Consider the following 16159-nt stretch of genomic DNA (forward strand, 5'->3'; position numbering starts at 1 on the left):
CTTATTTTAAACTAGCGGCAAAATGCTTCTGTCCTATCAACTAACCTGCTGTAGATTTTAATACAATTAATCTTAGGAAATAACTACCTTCAACGTTCTAAAATCATCTTCTACCACTTTCCCCCTTAGTCTACTCCAGCCACTCAAGTCTTGCTGTTCCTGAAACATGCAAAGCAAATGTTCATCTCATGGTCTTTACCCTTTGCCCAAAATACTCTCCCCACCGCCCCACTTCATCCAAGTCTCTGTTCAATGTCACCTTATCTATGAGGCCTTATTTGCTCACCTTCTATAAATCAGTAACTCACATTCAACTACCACTCCCTTTCCCCATACTCCTTTGCTTTGCCCCAAACTATTTATCACCAACTATTTTTATTTATTTATTGTCACTTCTTCACTTCCCTAAAGTGTAAGTCTGGGAAGGCAGACTTTGTTTTATTCACACCACTGTATCCCCAGGGCCTAGGACAGTGCCTGGCATATAACAACATTCAGTAAATATCTGTGGAGTAAGTATAAATAAGTCAACGAAGAAACAGCAATGATTTATTTATACTGATTTGTATGGCTAAAGTTCAGAGTAGTTAAATTTTATATTTCATAAAATTCATAAGGCTTGCAAATAGTATGACCACATACAGAGATCTGCTAACTTTGTCTATAGGTGGCTACACTGCCTATAGACGGTCAAGCACCCATCCCAGGTCCAGCTGGCTATGGCCAGAAAAGCAAGAGGGCAAGGTAAGGATCAGAGACCAATACACAAAGGCTGATGCACCAAAACTGGAAAGAAATGGTACAAATGGCAGACACACTGCTAAGTTTGCCTAGTCTACATTCCACTTATATATTCTCTCTTATAATCAAATCTATCCTTCACTGGAGGAGAAAATTGTTCCCTAGAGCGACTGTCTCTCACCAGCAATACAGCTTACCATGCCTCTTTAGAAGAATTAAAAAAACAAAAAACTATAGTGAATGGCAATCACTAAGGGAAGAATGTCGAATTGGAGGTTATTACCGGTGCAAACTCTCCTTTCAGATCTTTTTGAGAGTTTATGCCAGATCATGACAGATGGAAGAAGGAAATGGGCTATTCATTCAACAAATATTTATTATATACCTTCTAAAAAGATGTTACATGAAATAATTCAAACTGCAGTGTGTGTATGTTGTGTATGTGTGTGCGTGTGCATGTGTATGTCTGTGTGTGTACTGAGAAGGATGCTTCTAGAGAATTTTCTATAAAAACTTATGAAAAAGAAAACCAGAATTAATTTGGAAGATGACACTATCTAAGAAGTGAGGGATCTAGAAATATATAGTGTCAAAACTGCTTCAACTAGATATTACTAGTAAATAGTTATTACTATAAGATAACCTCTGTTCTTATGAGGTAAACTTCACTGAGTTCTTACTATGTGCCAGGCACTTTACAGGTGTTTATTTATTCAATGCAACAAACCTATGATGTAAATATTTTTCCCCCATTTGACAGTTAAGGACCTGGGGCACAGTCGAGTAATTTGTCCAGATATATATAGCTGGTAAATTACAGAGCCAGGATTCACACGCAGACATTGTGCTCCAGAGCTTGCACTGGTAACAACTACACTAAACAGCATGTAGAATATTGTCCACTAAAAATATAATCTTAAAATGGTATATTGGGAGAAAAACTAAACCTCCAAGGACTGTGGTAAAAAAAATTAATAAAAAATACAATACTACTATATTAGCTTTGGTAATAAAACACAGTCATGGACGTTTGACCATTCATCATGATATAATCACAACTGCCTGCAGTGTTTTTCTTTAGGCTGGAAATTAATTACTATTAGATTACTTTAAATCTTAAGATAAAGTTGTTCAGAAAACTTTATCTAGACTGACAGTTCTTTTACACTAGTATTATTATTTTGTCATACTTAATGTAACACAGATATTCCTAAGTTGGCTGTAAAGTGTTATTTTGCAAATATACCCCAAAACTCATAGGAAACTCATTCATTCCCTGAATTTATAAAAAGTTGACCTTAAATATGAAGTATGCAGTTACATCATTTGCTAAAGCATTATGATTTATTATTACAGACCTAGAGCTACATGATATTGACAACACTTTTACCCATTAACAATGTATTTAAGGCATGAAAATCTGAATTTACTGAAGTGTCAACTGTCAGTCTTTTCTTATGAGATGTTAATCCTGTTCCAGTGACCTCTCTGAAAGGTTCAGAAATGAAAAACATTAAATCTCATAAACTCCCTCCACTTGAAATAATAAAGGGGCCACAAAACATAACTTTCGGCATGGGGCACATTAACCAACAGGCTAAAACATTCTTTTTAAAAATAAACACTATTAAAATATTTTCCAGCTCAACATATCTGACCTAGAATAAACACCCTAACACTCACTTTATCTCTGAGGCAGACTCTTGAAAAAGTGTTACCAGCATAATTTGTATACAACTCCTGAAGGTGTATGCAACATTTCCTTATTAAAGTAGAAAAGGTCATAACATCACAAGTAACTGAAAACAGAAGCCATCTGGGAAACAAGCCGCTTCTTACAGTGATAATAAAACTTAAAAGAACACAAAAGAGAAAAACTGTAATCAGTGTGCAAATAACAATGAGAAAATAATAATGTATGTGTTACAACTTATAATTAACTTTTCCAAACAAACATATTAAAATGAGTATCTTACTTCCAAGTAGCCACCTTGGAAGGTTATATGGTTAGTCCTTTGCTCAAAATATTTTTGGAATTCTTCCCCTGAAATTTCTATCAAAACCAATTTAAAAACACACCAGCTTGCAGATATGCTAAAATCACAGTAATAGTAACCCACTCTTCCTAGCTCAGCTCTGATCCAGAGGCATCAGAATCCTTCTCAAACCCCCAGTTGTCCCACCATCACCCCCAGTGACATCTCCTCACTCCCTTAAGCCTCCTTATCTCTTATTCTGACACTTGGCTTCCCTCCCATCCCCCATCTCATTCCACTTGCCTCCTCGCTCCCTGCACTCCTGCCACTCCTTTTCTCCTCCTTGAACACGCCAAGCTCTTTCTTGCCTCCAGGCCTCTTGATGCCTGCAGTGCTGTTCTCCTTCCTCTTCCCATGACTGGCTTCTTATCCTTAAGTCAATGTTGCTTCCTCAGTCAGAAGGGCCTGTCCTGACGGCCCAACTTAAGGTAAAACCCTTCCCCCATATACCCTTCCCCCAATTATTCCCTGGCACATCACCTTATTAAATTACATTGCTTATTTATCTATACACTTGTGAGTTAACAGCCCCTCTTACTGGAATATAAGGTTCATAACAATAATGACTTAGTTTTGTGTACTTTCAGTGCCTAGACCAGGACTGAGCACACAGTAGGTGCTCAATAGTGATACTGAATAAATGGCTCCATGCCCAGATGTAGGAATAGTAAATTCTGTCCACCGCTGCTACTTCCATCTCCTCTATGGATTCCATAGACACTAGTCGAGAAGTTCCCTACCATCCTAACTAGGCTGTATGATCAAAGCTCATATTACTGTGGTTTTTGACCAAGTCTCATTACATATATGTCCTCTCCTACTTCCAAGCTCCTTCTTATATTCCACATCATGTTCCACGTACCTGTTTGTCAGAAAACAGAGAACCACCCTCTCTATCCAAGCCTAATACACAGTAAGAGCCTAACGAATCTATGTTAACACCTTCTCTTAGGGCTCTGGCATGAGTCATTCAGGAGAAGGGCAGCATCAGAAGACAATACCAAGAGGACGTACTCTGCTGTACCAAGAATTTACCCATCTCTCCTAAAAGATAATAAATAATAATAATAAAATCTCCAAGGACTAAGCTTGAACACACCTCACTTACGTGTTTCTTGAATTCCTTCCCATGAAGTCCCTTTATCTTTCATGCAAACAGCACACACATACACAAACACCTGCCCCTCTCAGGCTCTCCTAACTTCCATATATGTCCAGACAAGCCTGAGTTTGCATGTCTACAAAGCACAGGGCAGTTTTAATTTCCTTTCACTTTTTAAACAAAAGACACACACATTGTAAAAACTGCAAATAGTATAATAGTATACAGAGAAAACAGTAAAAATTCTATCAAGCCCAGTGCCCAGGGCAGTTCTAAATCCTGCACTGTCTGGTCACAAAAATCAGTTTCCTTACTTAGTAACTATACTTCTGCATTGGTCTTAATGTATGAAGTGTTAGGTTCAGTTCTGGGAGTCACACATAAAGAGACATTTAAAAACTGAACTACTTTTAAAGGCAAATGCTCAGGGGTGTGAAGAGAGGCAACCGTCAAGAAAGAAACACTTGAAGAAATGGCTTCCAACAGAAGATCCACAAGACTTAAAAGGAAATACAAGTCAGTCACCTACTGGAAAGGCTGTAATGTGTGCGAGGGCTATCCTTTGTTGTGCATGACACTAAAGGATAGAAAGAGAACTACTGGGTCAAATACAGAGAAAACAAACTCGGGCTGACACACAGGAAGACTCCGTACCTAGGGAGGCAGAGGGCTATTACATTAAGTAACATAGGGGGCGTTTCCTAGAAACCAACCCTGACTAGGATTAAAAACAAAGAAAACCAAAATGTCTCATCAGTTAACTATAACTATTAATCATTTTCATTAACGAAACAATTCTAGAAGAAACGACTATAACTGCAACCCAGCTTCCCATTTGTCCCCATCATCATTACAATCATCAGTCAACAGTTATTGAACATGTACGGGGAATTTTAGTACTATCTTGAGTAAATAAGACCCAGAGCTGTAGCGGTTTTTTTCCTGGTGAGAGAGGTTCATGATTTAACAAAGTATATGACCTATTTGTATGTTCTTAAACTGTACCACCGTGAAACATAATATGAAGACCAAAAATGTGGCCTTAAAAAGACTATATGCAGTTCCTTTTAACATAAATTTTACCACTTTATCTTAACAATGAGGTATGAAACAAAACCAACTATACTTGTTATATACTTGGTTATATACTGGTTAAATTTACTAAAGATTCCTCCAGACGTCTTTGGTAAATTTAACATTCATTATTAAATTTTATAGTCTTAAAATATTATAAGTAATGTGCCAACTTCAAAGTGTTCTAAAGATACTTTCAGCATCATAAATAGAACTGAAGCCTGATATCATATATTATTAACACTGACATTTATTTCCAAAAAGGATTTGACCTATGTTGACTGAACCCTGAAAAAAGTGAAAAGACCAGTAGTCGGAGAAAAGCAGATCTGTCACATTATTTAGTCAGTGGCAGTTCCACTGCAATTTAGCCTTAATCTTTTTGATGAAGTGATCTAAATAACAAAAGATCCATACTAAAAATATTTTTAAGAAATAAAAGCTACATAATGTTCCCAAACATTAGCGTACAAAATGGGATTCGATGGTACACGAGAAACATCCATAAGGCATGTGAGAATCCCTAAACATCCTGAATTCAAAGTCTGGGCCTAGAAGGTACATTTTAAAAATCTCTTATGATGCTAATGATTAGTTTAGAAACTAGTCATAGTTTTAAAAGTAATCTCAGTTACTCCCATTTACACAAGTCTTTGATTCTCTCTTTAAGAAACACATACAAACTTGGTTGTCAGTAGTAAAAACTGTCACCTATTCCCAGAAAACAGAGTATACTGGTTTAAAAGCATTACAGTATTACTACTCAGTTTGTCTGGTATCACATCCTAAGCCTAACCAATTACTAGCTGTGTAACTTTGAGCATCTTATGTAACTGCTCTGTCTCTCTGTTTCTTCATCTGCAAATCAGAGGTTTTAAATCATACTTCCTCAGAGGGTCACTATGAGAATTAAATAATCGAACATGTGCAAAGTATCTACATCAGGGCCTAGACAATAACAGGGGCTCAATAAATGTCAGTGTATTGTCATTATTATTATTTAATATAGGAAAGAAAGTGGAGACCCAAGTGAGTTGGAGCCGTCAAACATTTCAAAGAGCACCTAGTATATGAATGTGCCCTGATGGATGGGTAGGGCTAAAGGTACTGTGCATAGAGAATAGAGAGACCAAGGACTTAAGGGTTCAAAACAGGCGTTTTGGACTGTAAACTCAGTTCTGCCAAGTGGGTCTGACGGGATTAATATATTAAATGCAGGATTTTAGAATTCCTGCCTCGGCAAGGTGCCACCCTGAAGATGAGGAAACAGCCTAGGAGGGAACAAGCCATTGATGAAGTTTGGAAACACCTCTGTCTGCTAAGCTATCAAAGTGTCACTCTGAGAATTAGATACGAACTAGAATCTTCCAGAATGAATAAAGGTACATATAAACAGAAATGCCTAGTATAAAAAGATCAAAAGAACCAATCATAGAATATTTGGAAGTCAGTAGCACGGAGATTCTTCAAGAGAATGTCCAAAGTCATGAAAATTACATGCATAACAATGCTTGTATTTATTTACAAACTTCTTTCTCCAGATGATCCCTAAGGGTTGCTAGTTAAGGAACAAAGCATTTGCTTTCTGAAGGATATCTGTCCTCCAGTATGTTTTCTCAAGAAGAAAACACTTTCAGAACATATCTACAATCTCCTCTGGCTAGCATTATACAACCTTACTAAAATTTTAAGTTTCACCATCTCTAAAAGCTAATATCTCAGAAATCATTTGAGAAATACTGGTCTAATACTGTAACTGGATTCTCAATGGAACCAAATCACAACACTCAAGCCCCTAAGGAATCAACCGTAAATGGGATTCGGTTGTTAATGTCATTAAAAAAAAAAACAAAACACTTCCTCTTTTGGTAAATCAAAATTTACCCAAGATAATTACAATGAAGAACAGTGGTCATTGTTAAATCACTTTTTGAATCCTAGGAAAAAGTGTTTAACAAGTCACAGAATTCAAATAACAAATGGTGCAACTTATTATCTAGTTCCAAACACTTCTCATCATATTAAAAATTTTACAGCATAGTAAAGGGAAATTCCTCCTTCCCTCAACTTTAAGCACATAAACAAACATCCCTGGCATTCTGACTCTTCTTGTCACCAAGGTTACCAACACTTACACTCTCTGCTGCTTACACCCAGGTAAAATGAAGAAATATATCGTGCCACACGTTAGGATGCCTTCACATGCCTGACTCACTATGCTATGAAACACTGGAAACCGTTGTGACTTGTTATGCTCCACTGGCTAATAACAGTTGATATGAAAACAGTGAGGTTCCTAAGGGTGAATTTTACTATGTCCAGGGACCAGGCCAAATACCTCATTATGGTCAGTCTCTTTGTCACATCCGTAAGGGGAGCTAGAGAAGAGTAGGATTTAAAATTCCACAATATATCAGGCTGCTGGAGAAACTCCAAAGGCAACAACCTGAAATCTATTAAATGTGATTTGCTTAATTTTTCAGAAAGTTTATGACAGGGCACTATGCCAAAAACTATTCCACAAAAAACAAAAAAACCTTTCACCATGTAATTGGAAGTAATATGTTAACAGAGGGAGGAAATCCGTTTGGAAATAGGAAACAAATGATAGAGGATAATTATTAACCAAAGCTCTAAATGAAAAAATTCAAATAAATAGCATCCCCCCAGAAGTTAAAAAATCATTTAAAGAAGGTCAGCACATCTTTATTTTGTACATTCTCATGCAAAATGGAAAAAAAAAAAAAGAGCCACTTAAAAACATACAGAATCCTCTGTAGAATACCTGTGATTAAGCCCTGTAAAAAAGGAGAAAGATGGAAATAGGCCCATCTGATTGGAAAAGATGAAAGTCTGTCCAAACTTGTGCTAGCACAGGTATGAGGAAACTGGCTTTCTCATTGTGGGTAGGAGTGTCTCTATAGAGATATTTGGCAATATCAATCAAAATTACAATTGCATACAACTCTTTGACTCAGCAATTCCATTTCTAGGAATCTATCTCACAGGTATGCTCATATATATGCCATATACAGATAGATATAGTTATTGATGCAAAAATTACACTACAGTGTTACTAAAAGGAAAAGATTAGAAACAACCTAACCACCTAATTGTCCATCAATAGGAACTGGTTAAATAAATTATGATAAATCCAAATACAATGCAGCTGTACAAGAATGAGGATATATTTACTGACTTGGGGTTAAGTGAAAAAAGCAAAATGCCAAAAAAAAAGCAGATTTTTAAGGATACTATTTGTGTTGGAAAGGGGGATGATGAGGATATATATGTATTTTCACACATCTGTATAGATTATCCCTGAGAGTATACACAGGAAACTGCTAACACTGGTTGCTTCCAGGCAGAGGAAATGAATGACGGGACAACAGGAGGCTCTTTCCTCTAAACGCTATTGAGTCATTTGGCTTTCAACGCATATGAATATCTTACCTAAAGAAAAGCATAAATTAACCAAACTTTAGAAGGGGGAAAAGGGTGAAGGGTGAAGATTTCTTGAGTACCAAATCTGACCCAGTAAATAACTGTTCCCACTGTGACCTTTTTAAAACTGCCTCTTTCTTTTTCTCTTTCAATCTAACTTGTTCTTTCCCTCCCATCAAGTCCCCGGTTCATTTTACTCTCCTCCATTTAGGCTGGACAAGGACATCTGCTGCAACTGCTTAGCCCTGCCGGGTGGACTAAATGCCAATGAGGTTGATGAACTTTGTTCCAGTAATTATCATACAAAATGGGTAACAAACTCAGCTGTAACAGAAATCTGAGTATTTACAGAAGGATAGATAACTCCACTTATGCAACAAGAAAGAAATGATAATAAGGTGATAGAAGATGGGGAAGTGAAGATTTGAGAGATTCCATTTTAATACTATAAAAAATTCTTCCAAGCCTGACTTTAAACATTCATTCAATACTGTCTGTTCTGTCCATACCTAAATATTTTATTACCTTTAAAAAAAAGAGTATCTATGCTATAAAAGTGATTTTCCCACTCTGTAATTTGAAAAACAAACCTGAATTCCCAGCAGGGCTATACAGTGGCTCTGCACCCAGAATACCTAAATTAGGGGTCACCACACCATGGTCACTGCTCATTACTTTCTTAATGTTTTCTTTTCATTCCCAATATTATATCACTTATTTGCAAATCCATACATATATTAACATTTCACATGTGAGGATCTTGTTTTGTCAAGTTTTATATCGTATACTCAATATTTCTACATTTCAAAAATTCAAACAAAGGCCTAGAGTCTCACCTCCTAAAGCTGAAACATAATTATCTCTTATAAGACGCCAAAGAGGGGCTTCCCTGTTGGTGCTGTGGTTAAGAATCCGCCTGCCAATGCAGAAGACACGGGTTCGAGCCCTGGTCCAGGAAGATCCCACATCCAGCAGAGCAACTAAGCCCGTAAGCCAAAACTACTGAGCCTGTGCTCTAGAGCCTGCGAGCCACAACTGCTGAGCCTGAGTGCCACAACTACTGAGCCTGCACACCTACAGCCCATACTCTGCAATAAGAGAAGACACCGCAATGAGAAACCCGTGCACCGCAAGGAAGAGTAGCCCCCGCTCGCCGCAACTAGAGAAAAGCCCCGCGCAGCAACAAAAACCCAACGCAGCCAAAAATAAAATAAATAAATTAAAAATAATAATAATAAGATGCCAAAGAAACAACCCCTTTTTATCTGGAGCAATGTTTGCTCCTAGATTAACTAGCTCATATCGTATTTCTCCTCCATGCAGTTGTAACTGGGGGAAAAGGCCATGACCAGTCTTGCAGTGCATGGGAACCTGGGTAAGAACTACTGCAAACAGGATATTTCAGACAAAGAGTAACTGTATATTCAGATTAACTATATATTCACACTGCAGCCTAACCAACAATCATCACAAGCTCTTTGCATTGAAAGTTCTCAAAAATGACTGAAAACAAGTCTATAGGCTTTGGTTATTCTGAGTTTAAGTAAGCAAATATTAGACCTAACTCATGAGTAGCTGAATAGCTTGTATGAAAATCTCCCTTACTTAGGTCTAAAGTGCTATTCTTACTTCACCCAATCTCTACAATATTGTTTCTTCCATCAGATACAAAAATCCTGCATACCAGTAAAATTCCTTTTAACCAATAACTTTCCAAAATGCCCAATATTCATTAAAAACTAAAAAAAAAAAAAAAGCCTTTTTTTCCTCAAACTATTAACTTACAATAAAACATACTGATAAAGATTTTCATTTCTTTACAAATAACAAACCAGAAAAAAACCTTCAGAATTATCTTGAGATTCTTGACCCTTGGGACCACAAATGACAGAAAACTGCCACGTGGGAAAAGACAGGTCTCTGAGCCCCCCACAAAAGGTGATTAATATTTTAAAAGCAGAGGGTGAACATACATGTGAAATGCACATTATGCAGTTAAACAAGCTAAATTATCAACTTTCTCACTTGGCATAATAACAGGGTAGTTGGAAGGGAATGTAAAAGAAAATACTCAACAGCTTAAAATTAACAATGGGCCCATTTATTCAAGGGAGGATGGTTCTCCCATTTCAGCTTGAGGACTGAAAGTCTCTTTCTGCCCACCTCTAGGAGGGAAACTCTGCAGCTGGCCTGTCTGGAGAATCACTCAGCTATATTCACAGCTTCACTCAGACTCAAGCAATGGCAAGAAAAGTCTTCGTCTTCACTTTGAACTGAAAACCAACACAGAGAAATACTGACTTTGAGGTGTTCAGATTTCATTCTTCAAGGACCAGTTCAATTAATTTCTCCTGTAGGAAGCCAACCCTCTACCCCTAAACAGATATGAAAGGTCTGTGCCCACTGAAACTGAGAAACACTTATCTGTATCTCTGTCATTCCATCAAATATTGTCTTGTGACAGGTCTTATGACATTGTCTAGTACTGTGTTTATTTTTCTCCCCAACCTTTGTACTCCCCAATGCTTTGTCTCTTCTTCAATGGCTTCTAGGAAGTATCCTTTTAATTACTGAATGAATGAATTCACAGCAAAGTGTTTTCACGCCTCTTTCTCTGTTCTATTAATACTCCTAAACGGGACTCCATACTCCAGGAAATGGTACATTTCTTCTGCTTTTCAAATCCAACTAAAATCTTGTCTGACCTGGTAACAAATGATCCGCCCCTAACTGTTGAGAATCAAAATCTCTATTATTTGGGTATTAAAATGTCTGACCTGATTTTATCTGCTAAAGAAACACCATAGATGTGTTTATAGAGAATTGGGAGATCAACTTCAGGAAATCCAAATACTGACAGCTAAGGGAAAAATTCTAATGTCATACATCAGAAAATAACACAAGGAGAGTATTTCAATTTTAGGATGCTGTACTTAAAATGTTATTCACAAATACACTATCTTTCTTGTAATTCCATCATGAGGGTCAGCAACTTGCCAAAATACGGCCTTGAATTGTGCAACAAGTCTCCTATTTCTTCTTATAAAATATATTGGCAAAGACCAACAAACCCACACTGCTACAATAAAACCCATCCTCACATACCATGGCTTCAAGGCAATTCCATAAATACAGGGTCATAAAAAGACAGCCTGCAAACTCCAGTAGCCAACACACCACTTTAAGGATAGGAAATTTAAGACAATGACATGGGATCAGGCAATTACAGCAATTTGACGATCTTTTCAAAAAGTCTGCAACAATCACCAATCTTATCTTAGAAACCCACCTACTAAAAAAGTATGCAAAACTCATACAGAAGAGACGGGGAACAAAATCTGAGAGTAATGTTAAAATTTTACAGTTTGTATGCTTTACGAAGCAAGTCATAATCCATATATTCCTATGCTGGTAACGAAATCTCAAGAAAACAGAATGTTCAAGTCCCAGCCAATGGCTTATTTATCTCAAATACATTTGATATCACAGAGTTCCAATATTATAAGGAAACGTAAAGAGCCCTTTGGAGTTCATCATAATAATACATGACCGGAGGAAATACTGTATACGTTTGAACTATATATAGATGCAGGTTCCTAGCGAAGCACAAACCTGTAAGTTTATTTTTCTTTATCAATTCCAACAGACTGTAAGTAAAAAAATACATAACTGCTATGTTCCCTAAAATTATGGGGGATTTGATGTTTCAAGTCTCTAAATTTTTTCTTTTTAATTTCATATTATTGTAAAAGATAACAACTGAGAGAATACCATGCCAGACCTTGTTAAGAATTCCACATACATTATTAAAGTAAGAGAATCACTAAATTACATATTTTAAGGCATGCTTTCAGGTTTTAATTGCTTCTTGATACTACTAATTAAATAATCTGGTGACCACTGAAATATATCCCAATAATTTTACATAATTAAGGCAGAATAAATATAACCAGAGAACTAATTAAGATGAGGTATAACATTAATAATCTTACTACCACAATATGGATTAGTTATTAGGCACCCATCTTTATTAGGCAATGTTTCTAGGCCTGTTTAAACTGAACCACACAAGGGGTTAAAAATAACTACAATGAAAGGCCAACAGCCTAGCTGCACAGTTGCACCAACATTCCCTCTCCTCGCCAATCCAGAATGAATTGCATGCCCCACTGCACAAGGCCCAAAAAGGTCACAGGAGATGGCAGAGACTTTTGTAAGAGAACAGAAATAACTCAGCAGCTTTGTTACCGTAGTCTCTTTTAATCAGTGTGTTCAAAATCCTTTAATTAACACTCTGTCTACACAAGGAAAGCATTTCTTCTGTGCCAGGAGAGGGCACATATGTATGTACACAGTGTTCTGTTGTATCAGCATCACAACATGGAACTCAGATTGTCTGCCAGGAAACTGAAGCACAGAAAACTTTTTTAAAGGTATGGTACCACAATATTTACATACTCCATTTGCACTTCTACAATCAAACAACAAAGTGTGTTGCATGAGGTGTTAATTTGTTTCTACACTTTTTTTGCAGCAAAAAAATGGAAGCATTTAAACCATAATTTTCTTTAGTCCATTATCATAAACTAGGATATTCAAAATTAATGTAAAATAATGTAAACAGAATGCAAAAACAGACAATATTCAAATATTCTTCCTTTCTTCATGATGGCTCTTCAGTAGGAGGCAAAAAGATACTGCCCCCCTCAAACAGGAATAAATCACAAGACACATTTTCACACAGATGCTTTACATTTAAAATTTCATCCAACCAGGCAAAGTCTTAAAACTTTCAGGCTGGATTACATACATGTGTTTCCTTGTAAAATCTGAGTAACTGGAATCAAGATGGAATTTGATAAAGATAACTATTTTAAAAATCCAGAGCCAAGAAACAAGGAAAACTTCATTAGTAAACTGGGATTTGAAGTATTTTAATAGAGATACGTAATTGTTACAAACTTATTTTTAATCTTTCAAAATCGAGTTGGATATACATACTGTAAGAAGCAGTGTGTGTGTGTGTGTGTGTGTGTGTGTGTGTGTGTGTGTGTGTGTGTATATATATATATATACACATATATAATTAAATAATAAGTACCTATATAATTAAACCAAAAGATAACTCTCTAAATATCTAAGTAGAGAAGCAATCTACCTAAATTTAGGATAAAGCTTATTGGGGAGGAAGCAGAGCATTAACTGCTTGAAAGCCAGTTCTTCCACACCAGCCATGGGAGCTCACAGCACAGTTCTTTACAATGAGAATAAAACCACTACTTCACAGGTTGGTGTGAGAATTAACTGAGATGAAGTAAAGAACTTGGCAAAAGCCCAAAACTTTGCTGGTAATGCTGTTGGGGGAATAGATTTTTTTATGTATTACACAAAAGTGCAAACTGGCATAACCTATCAAAATTATACATATATAATTATGTATATATGATATCCACTGAAGCATTACTTGTAATAGCAATACTGGCAACAGTATAAATGCCCTTCAATAGGGGATTACTTAAATAAATTTTACTTCCCTACAAAAGAATCCTATACATCTGTTATTAAAAAAAAAAAGAAAAAGAAAAATAGTAACAGGGAAAGCTCTCTAAGGTAAATTGTTAAGAAAAAAAGCAATGTGTGGAATAGTGTGTATTAAGATGCTACCATGTAAGTAAAAGGTGAATAGATATTCATATTTATTTGAATATACAAAAAACCCTATGAAATGTTATACAAGTAATTAACAGCAATAATTATCTACTGGAGATGAAAGTGAAACAATGCCTGACACCCAGTCAAACCTCAATAAATGAAAGCTATAATTACTCCCTTCATCAGTGTCATTATCATCATGAAAACATGTCATTAAAATATATACACAGAATACATTCAAACTAAATCCATGAGGTAAACAGCCAAATCTTAAGCATTCAAAGGCTGACTATCTGGTTGGCCATCCAAGCCCTTCGTTTTCTCTTCATAGGTAAGTAGCTTTTGGCCATTTTACTGTAGACTAACCCCTCACCAGAGAGCGAGCTGAGGAAATAACACCAAAAACAGTCCTTTTATTCAATATTGATCAACAGTTTCTAATAAACAGCTTTTGGAGCTCAAAGGGACCGTGAAAATCCCAGTGTAAACTTCTATTACATATGAAGAAACTAAGGTCCAGAGAACTCCCCAAATTAGCCACTCTTCAAAGACTTGGAGTCTGTCCCCCCAGTTAAATGCTTTCAATTTTATTATTAAGATGGGGGAAAATAAGCTTAATTGAAATCAATTATCCTTGCTAAATTCCCTCCCCAGCCCATCCTTTACTATACATAACTAAGTTTGCTGAGATCATATTCCATAAGCAATTCTATTAAGTAGAGCGCAGGTCATCCAGAGAATTCGACAACTCGGCCGTGATGTTTCTAGGACTATGCATTGAATGAACATCCACAATAAAATCTGTAAAGTTTGCTTACGCTAGAGATTGTCAGAGGCATGTTGAAATCCTTGCCACCTTGTAGCCGGAAACCCCAAGGAGCTGGGCCAACCAAGGACACACTGTAGTTGCTCATGGTTCTAATGGCTCAAAGTCCAATGCCCAAAAATGAAAGAAACTGTGAAAGAAAATTAGATGGTTAACAAAAATGTTTATCTTCAGTATTTTGTTTTGGGGGGAAGAGGGGATATGCAAAATAAGTCATATTAAGTTCTCATTTCAGTCAAAGAAAAGGAATCTATGAGCTAATACATAATCTCTAAACTCATGCCAATTTCCATAGTCTAAAAATTCCATATCAGAGTATATTTCTAGACATTTGATCAGTTTTACAACTTGCTACACTACAATTTGTGGCTTCTTGCATACAAACTTTAATTCAAAGTACTTTACAACACTTCATTTTATACAAAAAAACAACAAAACTTTATTTCAGGTTTAATTCAAAATGATTTTCCCTGTCCTTCTGCCTGCAGTTAGCAAGAGTCCTTCAATTTCACTTACTTAAATTCTAAGTTATCCTAACATATGAAAAGAACTACAAATCGGTAGACTCTCATTCATGCTTTCCAAACTCTAAATTCTTTAAAACGAGAAGTTGTTTTTTAATGCATAAAACTATTCTCTCCAATTATAAAGTACAACTTGTATTTCCTCTTCTGGGAACATGTTATTTTCCACGCAAAGAAATTATTTACATTTCCTTCGGACAGGCAATGATGGGCAATACTCTAGCACAATGATATTTCAATCAGAACCTGCTTTTTGTTTTATATACACACCTCATCAGGCAAAGTGGAGTGAGCATTTACCACACAGTGTATAAGTCTGACTAAACATGGTAGGAATAAAAGGTGAATCTTAATGCATGAAAGAATTAGAGCTTTAGAAAAGAACCAGCGCTTCAGTGCTTTCTTTCTTCTGTGTTTTGCTGGAAGTGCGCTCATAATGACTCTCATGGTAGTACTTCTATATAACAAAAAAAAACTAAAGAAAAAAAAGTGTGACTCGGAGTTTGGTGTTGGTTGTTATGGTGGTTATGTGTGAGTGGGAGAAACTGGGAGGAATGGAGGTCTTCTAAAATGTAATACTAAGACACCTATTATTTCCCTCTTTAAAAATAATGTGACACGTGTAATAATTTTAAAATCACATTTTTTAAAAAAAAGCTGTTTCAGACACACTTCCTTGGAAAATCTGTGCTATTCAGCCAAATCATCACCTATTATCTGTCTTAAAATATTATCCCATTTTTTTAACCCATTGAAAATT

At 36.2% G+C, this 16159-nt stretch overlaps 1 protein-coding gene across 6 annotated transcripts in view; it reads right to left on the reverse strand.

Annotated features, from left to right (window-relative positions):
* The window catches only part of PDLIM5 (PDZ and LIM domain 5), a 213938-nt gene that overhangs the window by 195712 nt on the left and 2067 nt on the right, over positions 1–16159 (reverse strand). For 5 of the 6 annotated variants that reach the window (XM_073805583.1, XM_019926429.3, XM_033857386.2 and 2 more), the window contains exon 2: positions 14868–15005. In XM_073805583.1, the coding sequence (XP_073661684.1) occupies positions 14868–14963 (96 nt within the window). In that variant the 5' untranslated portion in view covers positions 14964–15005. Of the gene's footprint in view, positions 1–14867; positions 15006–16159 lie in introns of those variants that run through there. The other variant, XM_073805582.1, reaches the window with a different exon arrangement.

The sequence above is a fragment of the Tursiops truncatus genome, chromosome 5 (genome assembly GCF_011762595.2).
Source record: "Tursiops truncatus isolate mTurTru1 chromosome 5, mTurTru1.mat.Y, whole genome shotgun sequence".
NCBI lineage: Eukaryota > Metazoa > Chordata > Mammalia > Artiodactyla > Delphinidae > Tursiops > Tursiops truncatus.